This window comes from Hippopotamus amphibius, chromosome 14 (assembly GCF_030028045.1).
Source record: "Hippopotamus amphibius kiboko isolate mHipAmp2 chromosome 14, mHipAmp2.hap2, whole genome shotgun sequence".
NCBI lineage: Eukaryota > Metazoa > Chordata > Mammalia > Artiodactyla > Hippopotamidae > Hippopotamus > Hippopotamus amphibius.
Genome location: NC_080199.1, coordinates 14,694,391 through 14,710,326, shown reverse-complemented (window position 1 = coordinate 14,710,326; position 15,936 = coordinate 14,694,391). Strand labels below are relative to the sequence as shown.

The 15,936-nt window shown below is 37.4% G+C and overlaps 1 protein-coding gene across 1 annotated transcript in view; it reads right to left on the bottom strand.

Annotated features, from left to right (window-relative positions):
* The window catches only part of LOC130835857 (ATP-binding cassette sub-family C member 4-like), a 148,323-nt gene that overhangs the window by 27,016 nt on the left and 105,371 nt on the right, over window positions 1-15,936 (bottom strand). The window contains exon 27 of the mRNA XM_057707725.1: window positions 7,794-7,883. Within this exon, the coding sequence (XP_057563708.1) occupies window positions 7,794-7,883 (90 nt within the window). The remainder of the gene's footprint in view (window positions 1-7,793; window positions 7,884-15,936) is intronic.

Here is a 15,936-nt window from a genome sequence, read left to right as displayed (position 1 = left end):
CCTAAAAAACAAAAGCACATGGAAGCTAAACAATATGCTACTAAATAACCAAGAGATCACTGAAGAAATCAAAGAGGAAATCAAAACATATGTAGAAAAAAATGACAATGAAAACACAATGACTCCAAATCTATGGGATGCAACAAAAGCAGTCTTAAGAGGGAAATTTATGGCCAGTCAATCCTAGATCAAGAAACAAGAAAAATCTCAAATAAACAACCTAACCTTACACTAAAGCAACTAGAGAAAGATGAACAAACAAAACACAATATTAGTAGAAGAGTTCATAAAAATCCTAGCATAAATATATAAAATAGAAAAGAAGAAAACAACAGCAAAAATCAATGAAACTAAAAGTTGGTTCTTTGAGAAGTTAAACAGCATTGATAAACCTTCAGCCAGACTCATCAAGAAAAGGGAGAAGACTCAAATCAATGAAATTAGAAATGAAAAAGGAGAAGTTACAGTGGAAAACACACAAATACAAAGGGTCATGAGTGACTACTACAAACAACTATATGACAATAAAATGGACAACCTGAAAGAAATGGACAAATTCGTAGAAAGGTACAAACTTCCAAGAATGAACCAGGAAGAAACAGAACATATGAACAGACCAATCACAAGTAATGACACTGAAATAGCATTTAAAAACCTTTCAACAAACAAATGCCCAGGATTAGAGAGCTTCACAGGTGAATTCTAACAATCACTTAAAGAAGAGCTAACACCCATCCTTCTCAAACTCCCAAGTTCATTTTATGAGGCCACCATCACCCTGATAACAAAACCAGAAAAAGATATCACAAAAAAGAAAATTACAGACCAATATCACAGATAAACATAGAAAAATCCTCAACAAAATACTAGCATATAGAATCCAACAACATGTTAAAATGATCATACACCATGAACAAGTGGGATTTATCCCAGGGATGCAAGGATTCTTCAATATATGCAAATCAATCAACCTGATACACCATATTAACAAACTAAAGAATAAAAACAATATGATCATCTCAATACATGCAGAAAAAGCTTTTGACAAAATTCCACACCCATTCATGATAAAAACTCTCCAGAAAGTGGGCACAGAGGGAACCTATCTCAGCATAATAAAGGCTATATACAACAAACCCACAGCAAACTTTACTCTCAATGGTGAAAAACTGAAAGCATTTCCTTTAAGATCAGGAACAAGACAAGGATGCCCACTGTCACCACTATTATTCAACATAGTTTTGGAAGTCCTAGCTACAACATCAGAGAAGAAAAAGAAATAAAAGGAATACACATTGGAAAAGAAGAAGTAAAATTGTCACCATTTGCAGATGACATGATACTCTACATAGAAAATCCTAAAGATACCACTAGAGAACTACTAGAGCTAATCAATAAATTTGGTAAAGTTGCAGGATACAAAATTAACACACAAAAATCTCTTGCATTCCTATATACTAACAATGAAAGGTCGGAAAGAAAGATTAAAATACCTAGGTATAAACCTATCCAAAGAGGCAAAAGACCTGTACTCAGAGAAGTATAAGACACTGAAGAAAGAAATCAAGATGACAAAAACAGATGGAGAGATACTCCATGTTCTTGGATTGGAAGAATCAATATTGTGAAAATGACTATACTACCCAAAGCAATCTACAGATTCAAAGCAATACCTGTTAAATTACCAATGGAATTTTCCACAGAATTAGAACAAAGAATTGTATAATTTGTATGGAAACACAAAGGACCCTGTATAGCCAGAGCAATATTGAGAAAGAAAAACAGAGCTGGAGGAAGCAGGCTCTCTGACTTTGGACTATACTACAAAACTACAATCATCAAGACAGTAGGTACTGGCACAAAAACAGAAATATAGATCAATGGAACAGGAAAGAAAGCTCAGAGATAAACCCACAGATCTATGCTCACCTAATTTATGACAAAGGGGGCAAGATTATACAATGGAGGGACTTCCTTGGTGGCACAGTGGGTAAGACTCTGCACTCCTAATGTAGTGGGCCTTGGTTTGATCCCTGGTCAGGGAATGTATGCTGCAAATAAGAGTTTGCATGCCACAACTAGGAGCCCTGGAGTCACAACTAAGGTGCAAGCGAGTTGCAACTAAGGAGCCTGCTTGGTGCAACTAAGACCCAGCCCCAAACAAATAAGTAAATAAATATAAAAGAAGAATATACAATGGAGAAAAAACAGTCTCTTCAATAAGTGGTGCTGGGAAACTGGACATGTAAAAGAATGAAATTAGAACACTCCCTAACACCATACACAAAAATAAACTCAAAGTGGATTAAAGACATAAATGTAAGGCCGGACTCTATAAAGCTCTTAGAGGAAAACAAAGGCAGAACACTCTGACATAAATCGCAGCAAGATCTTTCTTGATGCACCTCCTAGAGTAATGAAAATAAAAACAAAAATGAACTAATGGGACCTAATGAAACTTAAAAACTTTTGCACAGCAAAGGAAACCATAAACAAGAAGAAAAGACAACCCTCAGAATGGGAGAATATATTTGCAAATGAAGCAACCGACAAGGGATTTGTCTCCAAAATATACAAACAGCTCACATAGCTCAATATTAAAAGACAAAGAACCCAATCAAAAAAATGGGCAGGAGCCCTAAACAGGCATTTATCCAAAGAAGACATACAGATGGTCAACAGGCACATGAAAAAATGTTGAGCGTTGCTAATTTTGAGAGAAATGCATATCAAAACTACAATGAGGTACCATCTCACACCCGTCAGAATGGCCATCATCAAAGAATCTGCAAACAATAAATGCGGAGAGCGTGTGGAGAAAAGGGAACCCTCCCACACTGTTGGAAGGAATATAAATTGGTACAGCCACTATGGAGAACAGTATGGAGGTTCCTTAAAAAACTAAAAATAGAACTACCATATGTCCCAGCAATTCCACCTGGGTATATACCCAGAGAAAACCATAATTCAAAAAGTTACATGCACTCCAATGTTCACTGCAGCACTATTTACAACAGCCAAGACAAGGAAGCAACCTAAAAGTCCATCAACAGAGGAATGGATAAAGAAGATGTGGTACATATACACAATGAAATATTACTCAGCCATGAAAAAGAATGAAATTGTGCCATTTGAAGACACGTGGTTGGACCTAGAGACTGTCCTACAGAGTGAAATAAGTCAGAAAGAGTAAAGCAAATATCATATATTAACGCATATATGTAGAATCTAGAAAAATAGTACAGATGAACCTATTTGCAAAGCAGGAATAGAGACACAGACATAGAGAATGCACGTATGGACACAGCAGGGGGTGGTGTGGGATGAACTGGGAGACTGGGCTTGACGTATGTGCACTGCCATGTGTAAAATAGATAGTGGGAACCTGCTGCATAGTGCAGGGAGCTCAGCTCGGTGCTGTGTAGTGACCTAGATGGGTTGGATGGCAGGGAAGGGGGGACGATACCAAGAGGGAGGGGATATATGTATACGTATAGCTGATTCACTTCATTGTACACCAGAAACTAACACAACATTGTAAAGCAACTGTACCCCAATTTAAAAAAAAACAAACTATACATCCCACTATAAAATGCTTCAGATTGTTTTTGAGCTTGGGAAAATAATAAACTACAACAAAACTGAAAATAACAAACTGAACTTATAAAACACCCCATTTCCATCACAAACATTCTCAAACTAACCTACTGTGTGTCATGTATCTACCAGCCAGGTGCCAGCACCCCTCACGGGAGGTCAGCATAGATGTCAGATGGTTTCCACATTTTGTGGAACCTTCTTACTTTTCAAAATGAAATGCTGGTGTGGGCTGGAAAGAGACCATAAAATGCAATCAACAGATGGGGAAGAGCTTTTCCTAGAGCAGAGCCAACATTAAATGAAGTAAAGGGAGAGCCCATTCACCTAAATACAAGACCCAGGGAGATGGAAATGAGACCTGTTGCCAAAGCAAGGACTGAATCACAGGATTTCTGATGCACAGGCTGTTGATGCCCAGATTTCTGTATCTTGGTTTCCTGTATGAGGAGACATACTTGGGTCCTAGCAGAGATAATATCAACGTTGAACATAACTGGAGGATTTCTTCACATTTTTCACAAGACTTACCATACTCAATTGTTTATCCCAGTATCTAAGCTGTTTTGTTTTTATTTTGTTTTTTTTTAACAGAAGCAATATAGCACTGATTCATTTCCAGAGTTTTATCTACTGTGATCTTTAACCTTTGAATGATAAAGTGTTTCATCTTCAGTTATCTTCATCTTTTCAGTTACTTCATCTTCAGTAATTTATATTTGTAGAACTGCACTTGCCTTTTAGGGGCCCCATTCAGATTAATTTCTATGAACTTTCTTCAGTTTACAGCAGGCTGGCTATTTTTCAGTATATGAAAAACATATTTTCAGAATATCTTGAAAAATAACCAAATGAGACAGACAGTATCCATATGACTCTCTCCCTTCTGAATGTCCATCTCAGCTAAGGGAGGAGGAGAGTCAGAAAAGCATCTTTTCCTTTTAATTGAAGTTAAACAGTGGTGCCCTCTTACTCAGGCTCAGGCCAAGTCTGTGAGTTTTGGTTCATATTATTAGTTTGGCATCATTTATAAACCAATGACCGGGGTTGGTTTCATCTCTTACTCTGTTTCTCTAGGAACTATTTCTTCATGACCTGTGTATGTTTTTCAATGAAAGATTTGGTAGATATTCCAAAAATAAGGATACCAAATCCTTCACTGAAAAACACACAAAAGTCATAATCAATTCCTAGAGAAACACAATGATGGGATGATTTCTCACTAAGAGATATCACTAAAGTAACAGTGTCAATTCTAAAAGGAATACACAGAAACCACACATCTCATTTTGTGAAATAAACACATTGGTTTTTACAGAAAGTTCCAAATGTAGTTTCAATAAAGGTAGATCTTAGTATCATGTGCCACTTCTACCATCTCATCGTTTATAGATTTGAGAGGCTACTAATTTTACTTCAATCCTGGCTCCTACAAATGAATTAAGTATAAGTTAGAACCAAGTTCTAAGATAGTTTTTAACAGAATTTGTCTCCAAAGTAGCGTTTCTTCTCTGTCCATGGAACAATGTGTTCTAAAATTCTAGAATGATTTTACTACCTGAGGATCTGTGAAGAGAGTTCTCAAGTTTGGAAACAAACAGGAAAACAAGGTACCAGTGTTTCCAGTTTTTTTAAGTGTGTGACAATTTCGCCATTAAACTTACCCTATGAGTTTAAGAGCAGTGGATCATCCCATTTTTCTTCATATTTGAAGGTTAACTGCTCTCCCCACCTCTTCTCTTCTAGAATTTCACTATAGAAAGACTCACAATCTTAAATGAAATCAGAGGTGCACTGCTCCTCAAGTAAAAGAAGGTGAAGCAATCGATCTGCTTTAGGAAAATAAAATCCTCACAGTTGCTGGAAAGCATCGTAGGTCTGTACAAACTCAGTGCCGACATGCCTTCAGAAACTAGAATTACTGGCAGGAAATTGTCAGGCCTCCAAATCTGCTTGCTCACAGCCAAAGTTCATCTATATATATTAAAGATCTCAGAGCTATCTCTGGAAGAGTGACAGTAAATGACAAAATGCACCAATTCAAAACAGCAACAATGTGAACAATTGGTCATGGGACTTGTGCAAAACAACAACAAGAAAAAAAAAAACCACAATTTTTTTTTAAAGAAATAAACCACACCTCTGAAATGAAGAGATTAATCAAGCATTTAGTACTTATTATTAACTGCTGCATTTTTAAAAGACTGAGCCAGGTGCTCTGAGGAATTAAAAGTCTGTCTTTGTCCTCGAGGAAAACATAGGAAGAACACTCTTCAACATAAATCACAGCAAGATCTTTTTTGATCCACCCCCTAGAGTAATGGAAATAAAAACAAAAATAAGTGGGACCTAATGAAACTTCAAAGCTTCTGCATAGCAAAGGAAACCATAAGCAAGATGAAAAGACAACCCTCAGAATGGGAGAAAATATTTGCAAATGACTCAACAGACAAAGGATTAACCGTCCAAAATATAAAAATAGTTCATCCAGCTCATTATCAAAAAAACAAACAACCCAATGAAAAAACGAGCAGAAGACCTAAATAGGCATTTCTCCAAAGAAGACATACGGATGGCCAAGAGGCACATGAAAAGCTGCTCAACATCACTAATTATTAGAGAAACGCAAATCAAAACTACAATGAGGTATCACCTCACACTGGTGAGAATGGGCATCATCAGAAAATTGACAAATAGGAAATGCTGGAGAGGGTGTGGAGAGAAGGGAACCCTCTTGCACTGTTGGTGGGAATGTAAATTGATACAGCCACTATGGAGAACAGTATGGAGGTTCCTTGAAAAACTAAAAACAGAGTTAGCATATGACCCAGCAGTCCCACTCCTGGGCATATACCCAGAGAACACCATAATGCAAAAAGGCACATGCACTCCTTTGTTCATTGCAGCACCGTTTACAATAGGCAGGACGTGGAAACAACCTAAATGTCCATCGAAAGATGAATGGATAAAGAAGATGTGGTACATATATACAATGGAATATTACTCAGCTGTAAAAAGGAATGAAGTTGGGACATTTGTAGAGACATGGATGGACCTAGAGACTGTCATACAGAGTGAAGTGAGTCAGAAAGAGAAAAACAAATGTCATATATTAACACATATATGCAGAATATAGAAAAATGGTAAAAATTAACTGGTTTGTAAGGCAGAAATAGACACAGATGTAGAGAACAAACATATGGACACCAAGTGGGGAGGATTGAGGGGAGAAGGAATTGGGTGATTGGGATTGCCATATATACATTTCTCATAAGAAAAAAAATACCAAATTGTGTACTTTAAATATATGCAGTTTATTGTATGTCAACTGTATCTCAGTAAAAGTTCTTAAAAATAAATAAATAAAAATGAGCATTAAAAAAAAGTCTTTCTATGGTTTAGAGGTCTAGATAGAGTTTCTGCTATCATTAACTCAGAATCAATTTTCAGAACTAGGGGAAATACACAAAACAATTAGTATTAAAATATACAAACAAGCAGTACCTGAACAGTCAAAATCCTTTTCATGTAAGGGTAAGGAAATTCAAAGAAGTGGTCCAAAGAAAAACACTACACAAATCATAGAACATCCTCTAGAAATGAACCTATTACTATAAAAACTTAGCAAAACATCCAGGGTTCTGTTACCTGCATTCACTTTGCAGCATTAAAATGACACGACTTCCAATGAACATTATTATCACATTCCAGCTGCATAATTTACCTTTATAAACACTTTCTTATGAAAATTCACAGCATTTTATTGGGATGATTTCATTTGTCTTTCAGTTAATAATGAAAACTATTATGGTCTCCACTTAGTAGATGCTCCCTAAGACCAGAGGAATAAAATGAATGTTGCAGGGTAATTAGGGTAATTAATTCACTAGGTCATTAGTAGAATTTGAACCCGTAATTTTAACACCTAGTTTAGTGCTCTGCTAGGGACAAGATAATGTATCTAGTTGCTTTGGGTTCTAGGGAGAAAGCTAACATAGAAACATGAGTCATCACATTGTTGGTTTTCATCCCCAGTAATATACACATTGTAACTTACACATGTACCCGGGTCATCAATGTTCTCCTAGGAGGCAAACTCAGTTAAAACCGATAAGCTCCCCTTAATTACTTGCAATGTTATGAATGTACATACACATATACTGATTCTAACAAGTTAATTACATTTAGCACATTACCTCTTCTAAGGCATTCCACAGCTCCTCATCCTTATGCTCATTAAAGGGATCCAGATTTTTCCTCATTGTTGCAGTGAATAAAACAGGTTCCTAGATGCCACAAAATAGGGAATATCATTACCTTAACCTCTCTTCATTTTGTTCAAAAGCTTACAGAACAGAATTAAAATACAAAAAAAAGCAAAATTCACTATAATCATTAATAATAAGGTGGCAAATGCTTGTGTACAAAACAGTATCTCTAAATTAATTTTCCACTGTACAAAGGATAGGCCAAAATATCTTCCAGACCACTGAACACTAACAAAAGACAGTACTGAAGGGTGTTATCTTAAGAAGAAACTGAAGATGATAAAGGAAGGTTTGATTTCTTAAAAAAATGTCTTACTGGTAATATCTGCTCAAACAAAAAGATGAGGATATAATTATTGGAGGAACTTTACATCAAGAGAGCTGGATAAATTAATTGTCAATCCTGGTGTGATACTGGGAAATACCAAGAGCATGATTAGTTGAGGTTTGTGCCTGAAAGCAAAATTGTTGGATTTTTTCACGTTTGCATGGAAGAATAAAAAAGGCTATTTTCTCTGTTGGTAAAACAGCCTTCTGGGATAGAGAATCTCTTCACACGTGTGAATGGGGACATCTCCACATGTGCAAAGAGAATATCAACTACTGGGACCTGCAGCACCTCTGTTCATGGAGACATCGCCTCTGATTCTGCATCAGCTGATCCCCACGAGCTCTCACTTGTGCACCAGGATTACACACCTCACAGAACATCATTACTAACTGCAGGGCCAGGATAACCTGAAACCCACCGTGATGTGCACAATAACATTATTTTAATTTAAATAGCTTTTCCTCCTCATCTGCTTCAGAGGGAGCCACAAGCAAAGTATTCTGTAAACATATGCCTACTTCTGGGCTTCAGGAGAGAATCTGGACAGAAGTTCATGTAGGCCATTTAAGTTTCCTTCTGGAAGGCTCTAGTAAGCCAGGCCACAAGAGTATGGGCAGCGGAGAAGGGCCCAACTGGCTCCTTTCAGTGAAAGGGGTAGAACAAGGGGATGCACACACATGGGAACAAGAGGGGATCTCATTCTCCCACACGTGCCCGGGAACTGCTGCAGGGAATCACCAGCCTCCAATCCCGCCTGGCCTGGGGGCTGGACTGTGCCTCCTCACGTCACAAAAGCCTGAGAAGAAAGATGAAGAAGAGAGACATTTCTTTTTCTCCAGTCATGAAGAAGAATAAAGAAGAGAGCTTCCCATATCTTCTTTCCCTATTGCCTTAGTTTTAAGTCTGGTGAGAAAGAAATGGACGCAGAAGACACATGGTGTGCCAACAAAAAAAGACATATCTCAAAGCAAAATCCAAAATTAAAAAAGATAAAAGGAGCATTATGTGCACAAAGTTGATTAAGTGGCTGATATGCCTCCAAGCGTTAAAAGTCACTCTCTCATATAACATTTCAAAATGATTACTGAAAAGTCCCGAGATCGAAATTTAAGGTCTCCCTTAAAACTCTCGAGTTCAGGATCAAAGACTAAACAACCATCTAAGCACTGGTAAGAGTTCCTTGTCAGAGGAATAACCATCATTCCACTGCAGATTTTTATACAAAAATTTTTATTCTTTGTAATTATCAACTCTAAGATTCCAACATGCGGGCAATTTCTCTTCCTGTAGCTGTTTCCATGAGGTTTACACAAACATCGTGGCCAGGAGAGGGGAGGCTGCTCCCCAGTATTCCTCCCTCTCCTCCGACTCTCCTCCACCTTCCCCCCAAGGCTCTAAACCTGGATTCTACTCTGGGTCCCCAAATAAGAGACTCTTCAAGGACTGGTGTCTGAGGAGCTAAAGGGCCTGAAAGAGCCTAGGTTAATGAACCAGCTTTGAGTCCAACTGGGGGAAGTGAGACAAGGTCTCTGCTTAAAACAACGATGGGAACGTTTCACTGCCCATCATGGCTTATGTGACCTGAACGTTTTTCGCTTCAGGTCCCTCTCATAGAGCAAATTCACATCCTGTATGAGGTGTAAGGCTTGAAGTGTCAACCTGGTTTTCAAAGTACACTCTATAGAGGAGTTGCCTGAGCTAATCTACAAAAAAAAAAAAAAAAAAAAAAAAAAAGCTTTGTTTTTAAATGACAGACCTTTTAGTCCTTCCTTGAGCAATGAAAGGGCTCACAATCTGATTAGCACCTTTGGGAACAGTGGTCTCGGTGGTTCAAGAGAACAGGCACAAGGACCCCACTTAAATTCTTTTCTTAATCACCTATTTCATAATCAGGGCCTCTTTCTATTGTCACCTCCCTCATCTTCTTCTCTTTAGGAAACTGCCTGAAGAGGATGAAGCTCTCCAAGAACTAGGGGACTAAAGTGAGATTCTTTGCAGAGAGAGGAGTCTCTCACTTCTGAGCCTCTGACAGATGCCTGCAGCTGCTTCATGTTGAGAGACCTCAGACATTCTGTAGGCCTTAGGGAGGTTCTGCTAATTATCAAGAAACCACTGGTGATTGTCATAAAAAGAAAAAAAAACTTAAGTTTAATTACTGCCCATTGCAATAAGGGTCCCCTGTCAGTCTTAAAAGGACATATTGGGCAATTACAAGTATTTATTTAGCAGTATTAAATGGAAGAACAAAGTTCAGTAAATTTCTCGGTTATGACATGCCAAATATATATTTCAAAATGAGTAAAATTTCAATAAAAATTTGAAATAAAAGAATGACTTATTATAACATTAACTGATTGAAGCTATGTTTTTCTTTAAAGCCAGCAGGCAATTTGTGAACAAGGTCTATTTTAATATGTCAATGTGTTTTATGCACAGTGTTCATTTTGGTTTCTATTCGTTTACTTTCATCGCTTGCCAAACTAGAAACCACTGTATTAAGTTCAAAAGGTACTAAAAGTCCTCACAGGAGACACATATTTCAAGGGCAGATAAGGGTCAAATTAATAATCATTTCTGATAGATATTATTATTTACAGTACCCACCTCCAAGCAATGAAGTTAGTAAACTAATCTTATCAATAAGTATTGTAAAAAGAGATTTATGGTAGAACATACAATCTTCATTGTAAATATACACTAAATTTATTGGCCCACATATATTTTTTCTGAAGGTTCACAATTAAACCTCATTTAATAAGAGTCAGCTGGCACAGCAGACTCAGGGAAACAAATACTGTTTTTCAATGTAATATTTTAAATGGAGCATTAGTTTCAAAACTATTTTTCATCATGTTCAAAGTTGATACTTTTTAATTTAATCCTTTGTACCGTATTCAGGAGTAAGTTTTTCCTTTATTACTAGCACATAACAAGTTCATATTAGGCATGTGACCGAAAAATAGCCACCCTGAATCAGAGCATTTAGAGTAGTAAATTGATAATCCTTCAACACAACTGCAAGACTAAACTTCAGTCTTATGGGACCTTCTGTATATGCTGCTGCAACACAAGACTGTCACTATCTTACAAAGAAGCCCCACCCACAAAACTTCTGACACTTAAAATGACCCAGGGCCAAGACCAAAAGCCATACAAGTGGTTACAAATGAGGCAGATAAAGCACAATCTTCACCCTAATCATTTCAGTCCCAAATCAGGAAACTGACCTCTGCTTAAGTATATCAAGAATAGCTACTGCTGTGTTTCCTTCAGTCTTAAGAGCTATGTTCTCATTTCTAATCTGATGACCTTTCTTAAAAGGGCAGCTCATCTCCCTGTTTCAAGAATAAGAGAATCATCTGAAGTCACTTTAAATCTTGGTTTTCTTATTTTTCTTTTTTTTAAATCCTGTAGCCTCTGAATACACCCATCATTATCCATATTTAGAAGAAAAGGACATTGTTCACCAACAAAGGAAAAAGGATTTAAATCCTGTAAAATCCTCTTTCAGGGGCTCCCAGGGAGCAGTTCCAAGGGATTTAATGATGACTTCAGTGTCAGAAACAAAGGGCCAACTGCACTGGGCTAGAACCCAGTTGTGTTTCTTTACTAGGAACAGCATAGCCACCTCCTCTCTTTGAGTTTTGTTCTCAACAAGAAAAAAAGGGAAAGAAAACCAAGCAATCAGGGAGAGCTCTTAGAGAGACAGCTCTGGTTCACCTTCTTCAACCTAGCGAAGAAAACTCAAGGAATGAAAATATCAAAAGTGCACAGTGGGCTGTTTAAAAAGTACTTAGCTTTTGCTTTGATTTAAAAAAAAATCTATTAAATATAAAAAATGAATCTGTTTAATCATGGTAAAGATGATGGCTGTTTATCTGTGCCAACCATTGGGCTGCAGTCATAAATACTGAATTTGTATGGAATCCCTCTTCAAGAAAAACATTTTCTTTGTGCCAATAGGATAAGGGGCTCTAGGTGTAGAAAATCATTCAAAGAAGTTCTGAAATCCATTTTTCCAGATCCTTCCAGATAAGCAAGCTACTCCCAGAATATAACCACACCTTAGTGTTCTTTCTGGAGAACATACATAACTACTTAAGCTCCTGAGCACAAAGGACGCATACACTTCAGCTATCTGTTCTGTTTAAGGAAATTATCTAGGAAGTACTTTCATTTTTTGTTTGTTCCTGAAATTCTGAGCACAAATTAAGGAGTACCTGCTTATGCCTACAGTATTTGTTCTTGGACGTTCCCCGCAGGACTCCAGGACGGATGGTCTATGCCACCACCCCCCCGCCTCTGGTTGCTATGCAGGTCCTTGCTGCTATCACATCTCCCCCCAATTCTGACCTGCTCATGGTGGGGTCAAGAGTGACAGGGATGAACCTGGGAGAGAGAAAGAGAGACATCCCTGGAAGTCCGCTGCTGCTCCCAGGACCACAGGGAGTCAGGGAAGATGAGGTGGGCCTGGCTCATCTAAGAGGGGGCAACTCAAAGAAGCAACACCGAGACACTCTTTGCAGAGTCTGTACTTAGCTTCCTAGGTTCCCTAAATCGGGATGCTGAGACACAAGCAACATGCTTCTTACTCATTTGGGGGAAGAGGGATGTAAGCTTTCTGCACTTAGACAAGTAACTTCAAGTAACCAAACCAACAGATTTTCTCCACCTCCGCAGCCAGCAAGACATTGTACTGAGAAAGGGCTCTTGGCTGGGGAGGGGTAAGGTTTTGAGTATCTTCCCCTGACACTTGTTAGCCCATGACTCATAAGTGAATAAACTCATTTCTAAACTGATACTGTCCAAATGAGGGGCATAGCTGTAGGAGTAGTATTTTTCAGCTTTGCTCTATACTTATTCACTTTTGTTATGGTTTGGTGAATGAATCCCTTTGAGTGGGATGGTAGAGAAAAATGGGGAAAATATCTGATTAGAACATTATTCAGTTCAACAAACATTTATTGAAAAAAATAAATTTGGAATCTGATAACTTTAAGTTCTGCTTCTACTACTTATTAGGTATTAGATTCAGGGTAAGTTATTAATCTCCTCAGACTCGTTCCCTTACTGGAAAATGGGGTTAGTCTTGCAGGGCTGCCGTGAGAATCTGGAACAACAATGAAGCTCCTGGCATGATGCTAACATGGACCAGGAGCCCAGTCCAAGAGAGGGACAGTGAAGGGTGGTGTTTGTCAAACTACAGGTGCAAGCAATGGATCATGAAATCAATTGTGTGCCTGGCAACCATCATCTTATCTTTTATATGAACTAGAACAGAACTGGTATAATAGAAAATATCAGAGCACAGATCAAGAGAAATATTGTTTTGTGGAATTTTTGTTTCTGTGTGTGCGCGCACGTGTGTGTGTGTGTGTGTGTGTGTGTGTGTGTGTGTGTGTGTGTGTGTGTGTGCAGGCACATGAAATCATGATATGAAGCAGTTCTGTGGACCACAGTCAACAGCCAGTTGAAGTCACTAGCAGAGTAGTTTGCTGTTCAGGCTCTGGAGCTGGGAATCTTTTTCAATTAAATTTGAACCCTGTTACATATTTTGGAAATTAATATCTTGTTAGTCACATAATTTGTGAATATTTTCTCTCATTCCATAGATTGTCTTTTTGTTTTGTTTATGGTTTCCTTTGCTGTGCAAAAACTTTTATGTTTAATTAGGTCCCATTTGTTTATTTTTGCTTTTGTTTCCATTACTCTAGGAGATAAATTCAAGAAAATATTGCTGCAATTTATGTCAAAGAGTGTTCTGCCTATGTTTTCTTTTAGGAGTTTTATAGTATCTTGTCTTACATTTAGATCTTTGATTCATTTCGAGTTTATTTTTGTATATGGTATTAGAGAATGTTCTAATTTCATTCTTTTACATGTAGCTGTCCAGATTTCCCAGCACCATTTATTGAAGAGACTGTCTTTTCTCCATTACATATTCTTGCTTCCTTTGTCTTAGATTAATTGACCTTAAGTGTGTGGGTTTATTTCTGGGTTTTCTATCCTGTTCCATTGTTCTATGTGTCTGGTTTTTGTGACAGTACCATACTGTTTTCATTACTGTAGCTTTGTAGTATAGCATGATTCCTCCAGCTCTGTTCTTCTTTCTCGAGATTGTTTCGGCTATTTGGGGTCTCTTCTGTTTCTACAGGAATAAAAAATTTTTTGTTCTACTTCTATGAAAAATGCCACTGATCATTTGATAGGGATTGCATTGAATCTGTAGATTGCCTTGCGTAGTGTGGTCATTTTAAAAATATTGATGCTTCCAATCCAAGAACACAGTAGATCTTTTCAACTGTTTCTGTTGTCTTCAGTTTTCTTCATCAGAGTCTTATAGTTTTTGGACTACAGGTCTTTTGCCTCCTTAGGTAAGTTTATTCCTAGGTATTTTTTTTTTAATTTTTTGACGGTCAGTGGGATTGTTTCCTTAATTTCTCTTATACTTTGTTTTTCGTGTATATAAATGCAACAGATTTCTGCATGTACAATAGCTCATACAGATCAATATCAAAAAAACAAACAACCCAATTAAAAAATGGGCAGAAGACTTATGTAGACATTTTCCCAAAGAAGACATACAGATGGCCAACAGACACATGAAAAGATACTCAACATCACTAATTATTAGAGAAATGCAAATCAAAATTACAATGAGGTATAACCTCACACTGGTTAGAATGGCAATCATTAAAAAATCTATAAATACTAAATGCTGGAATGGGTGTGGAGAAAACAGTGCCCTCCTACACTGTTCGTGGGAATGTAAACTGGAGCAGCTATTATGGAAAACAGTACGGAGGTTCCTTAAAAAGCTGAAGATAGAGTTACCATATGATCCAGCAATCCCACTCCTGGACATATATCCACAAAAGATGAAAACCCTACTTCAAAAAGACATATGTACCCCAATGCTCACAGAAGCACTACTTACAATAGCCAGGACATAGAAGCAACCTAAACACCCATGGACAGAAGAATGGATAAAGAAGATGTGGTACATGTGCAAGTGCACACACGCACACACACACACACAATGGACTATTACTCAGACATAAAAAAGAATGAAATAAAGTCACTTGCAGCAACGTGGATGGACCTAGAGATTATCATACTAAGTGAAGTAAGTCAGGCAGAGAAAGAGAAATATCACATAAGATCACTTACATGTGGAATCTAAAGAAATGATAGTCAGATGCAATCACTTCTGTGAAATTTAAAAAAATGATGGAAATGAATTTATTTACAAAACAGAAATAAACTCACAGATACGAAAACAGGGGGAGGGAGGGATAAACTAGGAATCTGGAATTAATAGATGCATACTACTATACATAAAATAAACAAAGATCTATGATATAGCACAGGGAACTATATGCAATATCTTACACTAATCTATAACGAAAAGCATCTAAAAAAGAATATATATATACATATATATATAAATAAAACTGAATTACTTTGCTATACACTTGAAACACTATAAATCAACCATATTTCAATTAAAAAAATAGACACACACACAAAAAAACTTGAATCCTGGCTCTGCCCCTTACTTGGTAGGAGGAATAATCTCCCAGTGCCTTGGGTTTTTAATCTGTCAGGTGAGGATAACGACAGAAATGTGAGGATTAAGAGGGGAATGGTAGCAAAAGAGGCTAAAATCTGTTAAGAATTCCACAAATATTAAGAATTATTATTAATACCTGTGTAATTTGTCAAGGCCTACAGCATGCA